Source organism: Siniperca chuatsi, linkage group LG6 (assembly GCF_020085105.1).
Source record: "Siniperca chuatsi isolate FFG_IHB_CAS linkage group LG6, ASM2008510v1, whole genome shotgun sequence".
Lineage (NCBI taxonomy): Eukaryota > Metazoa > Chordata > Actinopteri > Centrarchiformes > Sinipercidae > Siniperca > Siniperca chuatsi.
This window is the reverse complement of record NC_058047.1, coordinates 22,282,465-22,295,130: the sequence shown is the minus strand read 5'-3', so window position 1 is coordinate 22,295,130 and position 12,666 is coordinate 22,282,465. Positions and strand designations below refer to the sequence as shown.

Genomic DNA, 12,666 nt, shown 5'->3' with positions numbered 1-12,666 from the left:
CCTACTACTCTGCATCAAGTTAACAGCAGCTTGAAAAAGGCTGGAACTGACTTTCAGTATTTAAATAGTATTGATCCATGTAATACAATAATACACACACACACACACACACACACACACACACACACACACACACACTAGCACTCAGCCCCCTCCCCCCATATCCCAGATAAACAATCGACACAATGTTCCACAGGACAATGAGCATGAAACTGATGTGTGGAGTAAAAAAAGGGCAGAGTGTTTATTGATTCTCAGTCTTCACACCAGGCAGCGCATCACTCAGCACTGAGGTCACAGCGCTCACCACAGTCATGACACGGGCAGACAGAGACAGACACACACACAGCCAGGTAAAGGGTGAAGGTCAACGGCCATTTATACATCACCCTCGTCCCCTGACTGGGATGACGGTTGTTGTTGATGTCCTTGGTAAACAGTGAATGATGCCTGTCTAGCGCACAGTGGCACAGATTCACATTGATTCGAGTTCACCACTGAATCAGAGGACGAACACATTGTATAACCACACTGAAAACACTTCCTCTGGCTGAACCCTTCATCTCGACTGTCATGACTGTTAAAAAGAATGAATTTAAAAGGCAGATTCACTCAAAACAGTTAATACAGAGCTAGCTGTGCATTTGTATGGTCAATTTCAAGGAAACAACATGAACCACAGGAAGGGGAATTTTCAAGAATGGCATCAAGTTTCTTTGTAATAACCTTAAATGAGGAGCGCCTGACATTTAGCCTGAATCTTCCACTCTCATCCCAAAATAGATCATGGGGTCATTATGTTAGAAGTAAATGGCCTTGAAATCCAAGAAATGAGTCGACTAAAACCACAAAACATCCCCAAATGAAACATGTGTTTCCACTGTTTTGACCATACACTGTACAGAAATGATAATAAAAATGAAAATCATGTAAACTCAGGTTACAGTGAGGAATACCTCACAAAAAGCCCTCAACATGATCTGGGTTTTTCCTCGAGGGAAAGATTGTTAAACCCAAATTAATTCAAATAAACCTTCCAAGATGCTCCCAAAAAGTCTGGTTAGGTCGAAAACTCAGGAATCCACATTCGTTTCATTTGTCTTTTTCTTTCTTTGTTCTCAATTAACATCAGATAAAGCAAATAGAAAGAAGGGAAATGTGATGGCGATGTTGACTATCTATATTGAGTTTGTTTACATCGCAGCTACTTCTGTTTACAGTCCTTTCTTCAGAGTTTTTGGGACGGCATCAATTCTAGCTTAACTGCACCAATTTCTCAGGATATTGCAAATGACAGCAGGTTTAGCTCATGTAAGTGAAGAGACAAACCGACCGCCATCTGTAGATATACACAGGTAAAACAGTCTCTAAACCCCTCAACCCCAAACTCATCCATTTCACTTATTTCATTCACGGGCCCCCTTTGTCCACAGCCAACCAATCAGATTCAAACACAGAAATGATCAACCTCTATAGTGCTTCAGCTCTGGGATTTTGTCTCTAAACATCGTCTCTGCTCCATTATGCAGCAAAAAGCTCTTTTCACAGGCCACAAGTGGACAGAGATGAGTACAGCTTCCACTTCTTATCTGCTCGCAAGTCCTCCTTTCTTCACACTTCCAGTACAACACAAGCCAGTGTGGAGTCGTGGCATGAGCCGGCAGTCAGTCACACAGGTGTTTAGGGAGCTGGTTAGCCCCACTCCTCAGCGGTGACAGCAGCCTTGAGGGACTACCTATCTGGCCTGAATTACAATGTTTTAGAAAAATAGAGATGTATTCACAGCAGGCTAACAAATGCACTCACACACTTACAGTAACTGCTGCTTTACATACGCCTGTCTTTGGCTTCCTCATTCATTCTTCCACAGGTTCATCCGCTACCATCTCTCCTTTAGTTAACATACAAAAGGACTGAACATCTCTTTATGGGCACTAAATTGTCTTTGTCTAGTTGACTTGTATATTGTGTTGAGGACAGTTTTAATGACTATCGAAGGGGGCTGACTGAAGCACATTAGAAGGGATCCAGTGCTGCGAGTATGGATATGTTCACCTCTCCATTGCATCATCCCTTATCAACAACTGAAACGAACTCTGAGCTTAATATACCCCATTGATAGGTGGGACATTTGTTTCTACATACTGTAATACATTTCCTAAGGTTTATAACATGTGGAGCATTGAAGGGATTGTGATTTTGGGCAAAAGATTGTGTAAACATACAATGTAAACAGATGTTTTAAAAAGGAGGATTAGAATTTAATGAATTTTACTGGGCAAAAAGCTACCCATCATTGTCATCTTATTCATCCCGATCCTGTTTGTTCATTTGGATGCAATTTGCTCCCAACAAAAACAAAACAGCAATAGTCTATTTGTGGCACCCTGAAACATCTGTGATGCACAGTGGGAACTGTAAATCCCAGGTTTTTCCCACTGAAACATGCCAGTGCATCTGCTTCCACTGCAGCTCCATCCTTCCTAACGTTTCGCTAACCTGAAGAAAAACAGTGACGTTACATCACCTGGCACTAATTTTAACCAAGGTGCTTGATGCTATTGCAAATCAGATGTAATACGGTTAGGGCCTAAAACTGAGTAGGGTCCTGGAGGGGCAAAAAAAGAAAAATAGAAAATTCACATATACATAAAATATTCAAAATAAATGTTCCAAAAAGGGAGAACAACACAAAAATGTAACATTCAAATGTAACAGACAAAACTACATTGACGTGCAATCATCTACTACATGGCAATACTGTGAACTGCACCATCCCTCCCATAAAAGGAAAAAAAAAAAAAAAACAGCTAACAAACAATATAAACAAACAAGATTTAAAATAGACTCTGTATGGCTCCAGGTAGCTTTGAATGTCTGCTCCAGACCAGAGGCTCTAACCATATTAAGCAACAAGAAGTGGAGAGAAAATCGTATATTATGAGTTCTTGCTGCTCTCTCTCTTGGACTCTTTCACAGTTTCATATCTTTAGTGTTTAGTATGTGTGTGAGTCTGGTGAACCAAGCGTCATTTTTTCTGAGCTGACGGCAGCCGACAGTGAGCAGACAACACTGGAGAACACAAAAATACAGGTTTGTAAAAGGAGTAACTCTTGTCTACCCAACCGTGAACACGTCTTAGCTTAGATTCTGGGATTATCGTACCTATGTGGAACACAGACAAGATTCCTGTCATTTAAGCAAATATTTGCCCTCCCACCCCCACCCCTCCTCACCCAATGCAGTTATACAAACACGCACACATACGTACAGAACACTTAGTGAGTATATGACAGAAAAGGCGGGGGTGGGGGGGGCTAAGTTCTGTAATAAAACTAGACACATTCAGGAAGTGTGGGAATTGTTCCTGCTGGAATCGATTGCGAATCAGAGCCCTTACGTTTACGACAATGCGATCAAATAGGCCTGTGTGTGTGTGTGTGTGTGTGTGAGAGAGAGAGAGTGTGTGGTTCATGCAAATAATTCTGTGACTCCAAGCCAACTCAAGTGAATGAAGAGACCAACAATTGAAAGTGTGAACCGAGTAAGTAAAAAAAGTGTTTTCAAACTTTCCAAAGTCCAATGGGTTAGTCCGATGTGAGTGTGTGTGTTGTGATTGTGTGTCCAGCCGATTAAAAGGCAGGAAGCCTGCGTTCGAGCATGGCGGGGGAACAAATAAAAATAGTTAACCCCTAAAAAAAAAAAAAAAAAAAAAAACACAGAGGAGAGGGTTATTTCTGGCCATCCAAGGACAGTCTGCCTGCGAGAGAGGAGAGGAGAAGTCGAATGGCTCCACTGAAGTGCTGAACAGTAAAAACAAGACACTGAGAGCAAATGGGAGACAAGAGCAGTGGTGCAGGTCCTTGTTCAGTAGTCAGTACATCCAAAACAGTCACTTCCATCCACACACAGACTCGAATTCTCTCTCACTCACACACACACACACACACACACACACACAGGGTACTGGTTAAGGCAGTGGTGGCAGATGAGGCTGCAGTGAGGCCGGGGATAGAATCGGAGAATCAGCGGTCAGGGCTCATGGCAGTGAAAGCTCCCACTACTGAGTCAATACTCCTCCTCATCCTCCTCGTCTGTGTCCTCATCCCTCTCTCCTTTGCTCAGTCACTCTCCTCAGCATCGGTCACTCGAATGACATCAGATTGGCTGGCACCTGGGGAAAAAAAAAGGTGAGGTGTGTAAAATGTAAGGAACAGCGTGTGTGTGTGTGTTTATGTGACTCCATACCTGTTGCCTATTGCTCTGACAGGCAGCACTCAGATGTTTGAACCAGAGCAAAGCGTTCATTCTGTTTCCTGCCTGGTACTTGTAGGTGTTACCTAGGCAATGGAGACAAACAGCATGAGATGCCAAGTCTCTTGTTTCCACCTGCTTTCTCAACACTCTGGAAAGATGGCTGAAGCCTCACTTGACTTTGGCCCGCCCAGTAAAATAAAAACAAATTCACAGTGGAAAAGTTCAGGACAGAGTGTAATGCGTGCATTAACAGCTGTGCATGAACATGAAAAATGCTAGATATGACTAGCATGCAGTCACATACTTAAGCTGACAGTTAGACTTAGTGTTCGGAGAGATCGACAGAGTCTGAATTTGTGTGTGTGTGTGTGTGTGTGTGTGTGTACGTGCATGCATGAATATGTACAGGTGATTCAAACCAAACTCCACTGACCCAGTTCACCTCTTTTACTGCATCCGTTTTCAGAGAGCTGACTGCTTGCTTGTGTTAGTCATTTCTGTTTTGCTTTTGTGTGTGTGAGCGCGTGTGTGTGTGTGTGTGTGTGCGTGCGTGCGCGCGTCTCACCGTGCTCAGAGTCTGTCAGCAAGAAGACATCAGGATGCTCGGGATCGTCAGCCATCATGGCCATTAGACCCACCACACACACGGTCTTACTGGACGTCGACTTGAACTGGGCAGAGGACAAGTGGAAACTAGAGTTCATTTTCTTTCTCATGATGAGTCTGTTGTGTCTAAATGCTACTTAAGAGGAATGTGTTGCCTGTGAATCTGCATGTGCACTCCACAAGGTTCTCATTTGCCTGTGAGTGACACACAGGACTGCAGTGATGTCATTGGTCTCATTATTCAATGAATGGTACCATCTGTCTGTCCGCCATACACACACACATACACACTCGTTTACTGTTTTCTTCCAGTTCTTATTGTCCCTCCTGCCTCTTTTCTTCCCCACGCTCTCCTCTGAGCTCCTGTACAGTTTCAGTAAATGTTCCTGTCACTCTCACACACAAAACACACACCAAGCCAGATACACTGAACACGCTCCACTTGTTTGTGTGCAACTTTTCTCATCTGCATCTTTTCCTGTGCATACTAAGTAAAAAAAACACATGAAGAAGAACCATTAAGTGTTTCACTCTGAGTTCATTCTGTAGTTAAACTTTCTAAGAGTGAGTAAGTAATGGCTATCACATGTCGTCTCCTTGTAAAACTGAGTGTGTTTTTGGGTCGTTTGGTGCTCATTTTACTCTCACATCTATCAACAACTGCAGTTCACATGGAAGAGGTGTGAGACTTTCAGGTGTCTCAGTGCAGCTGTCTGTTATTGTCCTTACCTGCCTAAACAAACAAACATAGTAAAACCTCCAAAATTGAATCCGCTCCAAAAACGCATGGCATGACTGTGCCCTGAGACTGTTCAACAGAGGATGGCAATGGACCAGTGTGAGTGTTTGTGTGACTTACATGTTTCCTCTCAGTGGCCTTCAGGGACTTGGCAGGGTAGTAGTAGAGCTGGGCTCCGCAAAGAGCAACCCAGTATTTGGTCCATGATGCCACCTGGAGGCACAAAAGTGAAATCCAATCGTCAACTCCACTTCAGTCTGATGCTACATATATGGCACTCGTGTGCTATCAGATTGTTATAAAGAGGAACCTCTGTGGATGTTTTTGTAACTCACAAACCCTTGGCTGGAACAGATAAAGAGACAAGATTAGAAAGGCAGAGACACAGAGATTAATCACAAGGAAGAAAAAAAGTCTTTGCTTGTCTATGCTTTCTTGGATTAATGGAGGATAAGTGTGCAAAATTGGCATTTTGTTCCATAAACACTGGAAGATTTTAAAGACTAATTCAAGGAAAATAAAGAGAGTTATGAGATGAAGGAAAGACATGTGAAGAAAAAAAGGGAATAAGTGAACCCACTAATTAATACTCCTGTTGTGGAGAGATTTCGCCTGACTACATGGCCAGATTGGGAAACATTTTTTAGACCTTGTTACATCATCAAAGAAGCTCGTAAATCACCCTACAGCTATGACAAGTTTAAGTTATTTCAACTGCATAAAGAGCTCCAGATTTGTTTCTAGCTATGTAAATCCCCTTGAGGTAAATTTGTGATTTGTGATATTGGGCTATTTACATAAAATTGACTTTATAATCTCAGTACAAATGTAAAAATGGCTTAAGAGGCACAAGGCAAACAAAAGCAGGAAGAGAACTGCAATGAGCGTAAGGAACAGACAGAAACAGAGATGTTCTGCAGATTAAGGAGTCTCTGAGGCCCTATCTGCGCTCTGCAGACAGCATTTATTGCCCATCTGCTCCTGTATAGCAGGTAAGTATATGTGTATGAACAGCACATGGACATATGCACTTGTATATATGAGTGCGTGTATGTGTGCGCGTTCTCACTGTTGGTTTCTTGCCCTCTTTGAGCACAGTCTTCCGCCTCAGCACCCCCTGCACTGTGACTGCTCCGGGATACAAGTGAACTGCAAGCTCCTCTGACTCCGCTGAGCTACAACAGGACAAAGACAAACATTACAAGCTATATACACAAACAGACACACAGGAAAACATGCATATTCACATGCACGCAAACATAACCAGACCAACTCAGAGATGAACTAGTAGTGAAGGCAGACGCAATCTGCAAAGCCACCTTCAACTCTGCTTCATGAAAGTATGTTTTTAAAATGACATCTATTTCTGTCTTGTTTTCACAGAACTAAATTTCAGAGATATAAATCTTAACACTGCAGAAAGAAGAGCAGAAACGAACAAGGTGGTGTGCAGATTGTGTCTGTCTGGAGGATCAGAGCAGGAAGCCCAGTGGAGGAGCCCAGTGAAGCCTGGTGGAAAGAAAAAGAGAGACAGAGAGAGACCCATCCCTAACCGCAAGGGACGCTTAATATGCAACGTCCATGAGAATTGGCTTTAATAATCCTGAAGAGTCTGTTCCTCTCTACCTCAGGAATGAGGATGTAACAGTTTGTTTCCAGTAACACATGGAAACTCATTTTTAGCTCCAAGCTGTGAAATATCTTGGAAACTTATCACAAGAAGAAGTCTAGGTTGACTATGAGTTTTATGTGTGTGTGACTGTGTGAGTGTGAGGCAGACATGCAAGAAACTTAAGAAAGCAAAAGACAGATTATAGACTGATGATATGCAGCAAAAGATGAGGAATCATGACCCCAAACAGATCCTTTGCACTTCACCTGGTTCGTGATTTCACCAACACACACACACACACACACACACACACACACACACACACACACCCGATTCCCATCGCAAGATTATCCCAGCACTACACACTCTAAGCACCAGCACACAGCGGCCCCTGACAGGGACTGAGGGGCCTGAAGTGAGGATAAGAGAGGGTTTGGTTGAGGTCAGGTTGGTTCCGGTCGGGACGTGTGTACCTGCTGGGCCTCAGGACTCCTCTGTAGGGGATGCGGGCCACACGGGTCACTGGGCCCAGAGAGTGATAGAACCGAGTCCTGTTCAGAATAGGATAAGACAGGATAGAATAGGGGGGCACGGGACACTGTTAAGGCTGTGCGGGTGTTTTTTGGTTGTTGTTTTCCCCTTCAAATTGCATGGGTTAGGGCTGGATGGAGGAGCGGTCATTTGGTTAGAGGAGTTACTGATGAATGTGTGTTGACAGGGTCATTCAAAAGTTTAAAGAAATTGTGTTTTGGAAAGAAGGTTAAGATGATTTTCAGGCCAGCTGATTCTTGAGCTGTGAATCTATTTCAGAACTAGTGAGTGGACACTTGTTGGCACAGTGGGACTACTGGTTAGGGGATTTAAATATTAAGCACTTAATAAATTTCAGGCTGCTGGAGAAGCAGAAGCATCTGAGAGCAGCAGTGGAGGGATGAGGCACGACGGCCCTGGCTGCAAGGCTAAAAGCATGGCTTGGCATGGCATTTGTGTGTTGAGTTTTAATGGTGGATAATTTTGCATAGCTGCGTCTTGAGGCCAGAGCTTTGAAAATTATACAATCACATCTGGGATGGGGGTATTTTATGATCTTACATGTGGATGTGATGAAAAAGCACCGCAGACACAGACGTATTAACCTTACCTCTCAAACGCTGGCCAAGACACCTCTTCACTGAGCTCAGAGCCCTCGCTGCTCCCTGTAAACAAATACAAAATCATCACAAAAAAGGCACAACATGTCATTGAAGATACAAACTGTGCGTTGTGGTAATAAGTGCACATCTTACCAAGTGAAATACCACTGGACAGAGTTGAGCTCTCTGCTTGTCCCCTGGTGGGACTGTGGCTCTCCATCACACTGTCGTCCAACAGATGGCGAGAACCAGCGTTAGGGAACGTAGCACTTTTAAACTCTACTGTATTCATCTTATGGATGAAACTATGTGGACGCAGAACACAGCAAACAGCAGGGACAGAGAGAAAAGAGAAGGAAAAAGAAAGAGGTAAGTATTTTTTTTACTTCATGACATTATTTAATAAATTCTGTATGGTTTTCAGGCTATCATCTGCCTTAGAATTGATGCATTGTTGACTGATGAGAATACCGTTTTTCTACCGAATACAAAATAAAAACAAAAACTGACTTGTAGCCCAGGCTGTGACACTTCCTGTGTCCATAGGGCAGCAGGTTCCTGGGGGAGGGAGGTGTAGCCGGGACTTTGGTTCCTTCAGCTGCTACCGTACATTTACGGCCGCAGAGAGGAGATGCTGACGCTTCCTGGCCTGTAAGAGAAGGACAAATTTATAGACCAGGAAAAACGGAAAGAAAAAGAGATGATTAAACAGGTTTGATTCTACATTTAACACCCATCTTACCAACAAGATCCTCTTTGGAGGCGTTTGCTCGTGGTGTGCTGGTGCCTGGCTCAATCTTCTGTGACAACCTAAATAAACAACATTGATAAATCCATAAGCTTGAAATCATCCTCTATAAATTTCTCATCATAAAAATAATTATGAGGATGGAATGTTTTTGGGAAACACAGATGAGCACCGTGCCCGGCAGCAAACAATAAAATTAGAAACAGGATAAAAAATAAAAAAAACTATTTAGGTTTCCTGGCAGGAAATTGCTCCTGTGACTAAATCAGAAATTATGAGGCAAAAGCTTAGTGTCTATCTGAGTTGGCCAACAGTTGCTGCTTTTATGTACAGCGAATTCTGTAAATTCTGTTTCTTACTTGTAATTGTCGTCCTCTACAAACTTCTGCAGCTCCTCGATATACCTGACTGAGTTGAGATACTTCTGTACATGAGGCAACACCGGTATATCTGAAAGAGGGAAGATAATGACAAACATTAGAATGAATGCACATACGTGTTCATGTGATCCCATGTTACTAAAACTGCCAACATCTCTAGGCTATAAAGTATGTCTGGAGTGAGGATAACAATTTACTAATATGTGAAACTTTATTCATTATTACTGAAAATGTACTTCAAACTTGTCCTTTCAGAGAGCTCAAGTGCAGGTCAGCTACAAAGCAGTAGCCAGATTGTTGCTAGGTAATAGCTCATGGAGAAAAAAAATGGCTTCTCTCCAATACTCTGTGCTAGTATGCTGTAGCACTCTTCAACCCAGGGCATGCATGGTTTCTACTCCATGTAAAAACTGTCTACTAGCCTTATTCTGGAGGATCTGTAATCTCTGAATAATAATAAACAGCTGGACTACACTGAAACCAAACAAAAACAGGAAGGGTTCAGGCATGTCAAGGAGTGGACAGTGGTTAAATTATAAAAATTCTGGAAATTCTGTGCATATATTTGTTTTAACTGAAGGGTATGGTGCCTTGTAATCTTGATTTGGGTTTTCTTTGATTATCCACAAATTAAAAAAGTATAAAATATCCTAAAATGCTTGACTGATTTTTGACTGAAGCTGAATGCAGAGGAAAAACTATCTGAACTAATATGAGTATATTTGATTGTTCAGATGTCACAGAAACACACAGAAGTATTGATGAATGGCAGAGATTTTTTCATTTTGTCTCCATGGCAACAGAAAATGAAGTGGCAAGGCTATGATGCAGTTTCCCTCCAGCCTTTATACTGACTCTCTCCTCCTCTGTGTTCCACATGAAGGACATAATCAGATCTCAGAGTACAGTGAGGACATGCGATTGATCAGCTCACTTCCTCACAGATACTTCAGCTGGGTCGATGTTGGCCTGGGCCCTCTAGTTTTTCCTGTCCATATAGCACACTGCCATCCCATGAATGTGTGTGTGTGTGTGTGTGTGTGTGTGTGTGTGTGTGTGTGTGTGTGTGTGTGTGTCTAAACTCACCATAGGTGCAGGACCTCTGCAGGTCCGATATGATTCTGAGAATGTTATTCATCAGATTTGATCTCTGTTCGTTCTCCAGTATGCTGCCTGTGGAGGGATAGGCTGAGTCTATATATGTCAGATCAGACAGGTACATCCCTGAAATAAAGCAGCAGACAGAAAAAGATGCAACACGTTACATCAAAGCAGGAGAAACAAACAGCCCTCCTTCCCGCATGCTCTCACCATTTAGTGAGTCGAGGGGCCCAGTGCAAGCCAAATGAGGACAGCGTCCCTCTGTTGGAGGTGTCATTTTAAACACTAGTGAGGAACACAAGGATTTTCCTGCCTGCTCATTAGAAAGCAAGCACGTAGACACAAACAAGGCTGGACATCGTAATAGGGCCAGATTTCCTTGGAGGAGTGCCATGCAGCTGTGAATTTCTTGGTGTGAAACCAGCTGGTAATTGCAGACTGTTTGTTTGATATCACAGAGGCCAAAACAGACAGGATTAACAACCCTGCACAAACTGTCCTATTTGCATATACTTTTCTCAAGATTCAAACAGACCTCCCCTTGGACCTAAAGGAGTGCCTTTAGTGAATGTAGGGTGGATGACTGATCTTCTCTTCAGCTTTTCCAACTGGAGGCCATTTCCCCCTCCCCCTCCATGTTCCCTCTCTCCTTGACTCTTTTTGGCAGACTTGGAGCAGAGCAGTTTACATATTTATGTAATGAGAGACTAAGAATCTCTTAGTCTCTCATTACATAAATATTAACATTAAGAGGAAAACCCTGAAGAAGCTTCCCACCATTCTGAAAACAGAGATTAACAAACTTCAGTAGTGAACTGATGGTGTGCCTTTCCTTCCATTCTCCTCTTACCTCCTCTCTCGCTCAATATTTCTTTCACACGGCAGCGTCGAGATTGAGTGCAGATGTAAGAAAAGTTATCACACAGTAAACTACATGACAACCCTCCCACCCCCGTTCCCTGGAAAACAGCGTTACACAAATAAGCAACAACAACAGATCTGTGGGACCACATCCAGTAGATAAAAAATGGCCAAATCTCGTCTTCAAGATACCATGCACACGGCACACACACACAAACACAACGCCATCTGATTAGAATCAGAGGGAGGGTGTGAGGCAGTTCACAAGCGTTTGGAGATGCAGCTGTAAGGAGGAAAGTGAGAGATGGGGAGGAAGAGAGGGATCCCGAAGGCTTAACCGCTGTAGCTGCTCTTCTGAGAGCATGTCAGGGATAACAGCAGTTCGTCATGCACAAATCCATAATGCCTGGAACACCCACAGACAGATGCGTGCTCATGCAAGAACCTGTGGTTAGGGTACACAGACACTTTGTATGTGTTTACATGTGGCAAAACTCTCTGAGGATCAAGTTAGAAACCTAAGGGTAGGAGGGAAGAAATGTGGTCACAAAGTAAGGAGAAAACATAATCTTCTATCTGCTCTACTCATCCAGTTATCAAAAAAGAGATCTTTCAAATATTTCAGCACAAAAAAAAAAGAAAGAAAAGACATCTGTCCATGTCTCACACACCTAAAGACATTAAAGTAAATGACAGCGGTGATAAGGAGCAAGCGAAGGCTGGACAAGCTCAGACTCCACCTGGAGCAAGGATTTTACTCAAATAACATCACTAATCTTTTTTATCTGCTTTCCTTTTTCTCCTGCTCTCACAGCTGAAGCTCTACAGGAAGCTGCTCAGAAACCTCCACAGCATTACAATCAGCTCTTCCCGTTGCTAAAGGAGAGAGCAAAAGAGGAGGGGAATTGTGGGTTGTAATCGAAGAAGAAGGGGTCGAAGCAGCTTGTGTCTGTGCCCCAGACTCCGCAAAAACACTTCTGAATTCAAACAGATCTCGTTTCCTTTCACTCAACTCTGTCATTCTATATAAGAACCGTGACTGTCATTGTTGAGGATGGGAAACTTAATGAGGCAGCTCTGTTATTCTCTTTTTCTTGTCTTTTTTCCCCCCATCAGTGACATCAGAGCTAGGCTGGGCCAATCCAAAAAATAATAGAGGAAGAAAAAAAAAAAAGGCAATCTCCAACTCCTACACCCTCATCCCCCTTCTCCTCCCCTCTCTTCCTCCT

At 43.0% G+C, this 12,666-nt stretch overlaps 1 protein-coding gene across 6 annotated transcripts in view; it reads right to left on the bottom strand.

The window, feature by feature from the left end:
* Positions 1-218: 218 nt before the first annotated feature.
* The window catches only part of ralgps2 (Ral GEF with PH domain and SH3 binding motif 2), a 70,753-nt gene continuing 58,305 nt past the window's right edge, over positions 219-12,666 (bottom strand). For 5 of the 6 annotated variants that reach the window (XM_044200852.1, XM_044200853.1, XM_044200849.1 and 2 more), the window contains exons 10-21: positions 10,562-10,699; positions 9,455-9,545; positions 9,090-9,157; positions 8,858-8,996; positions 8,501-8,652; positions 8,356-8,410; positions 7,688-7,765; positions 6,672-6,777; positions 5,723-5,815; positions 4,823-4,928; positions 4,249-4,340; positions 219-4,174 (exon numbers count right to left, since the gene is read on the bottom strand). In XM_044200852.1, coding sequence (XP_044056787.1) covers positions 4,145-4,174; positions 4,249-4,340; positions 4,823-4,928; positions 5,723-5,815; positions 6,672-6,777; positions 7,688-7,765; positions 8,356-8,410; positions 8,501-8,652; positions 8,858-8,996; positions 9,090-9,157; positions 9,455-9,545; positions 10,562-10,699 — 1,148 coding nt within the window. In that variant the 3' untranslated portion in view covers positions 219-4,144. The remainder of the gene's footprint in view (positions 4,175-4,248; positions 4,341-4,822; positions 4,929-5,722; positions 5,816-6,671; positions 6,778-7,687; positions 7,766-8,355; positions 8,411-8,500; positions 8,653-8,857; positions 8,997-9,089; positions 9,158-9,454; positions 9,546-10,561; positions 10,700-12,666) is intronic. The other variant, XM_044200855.1, reaches the window with a different exon arrangement.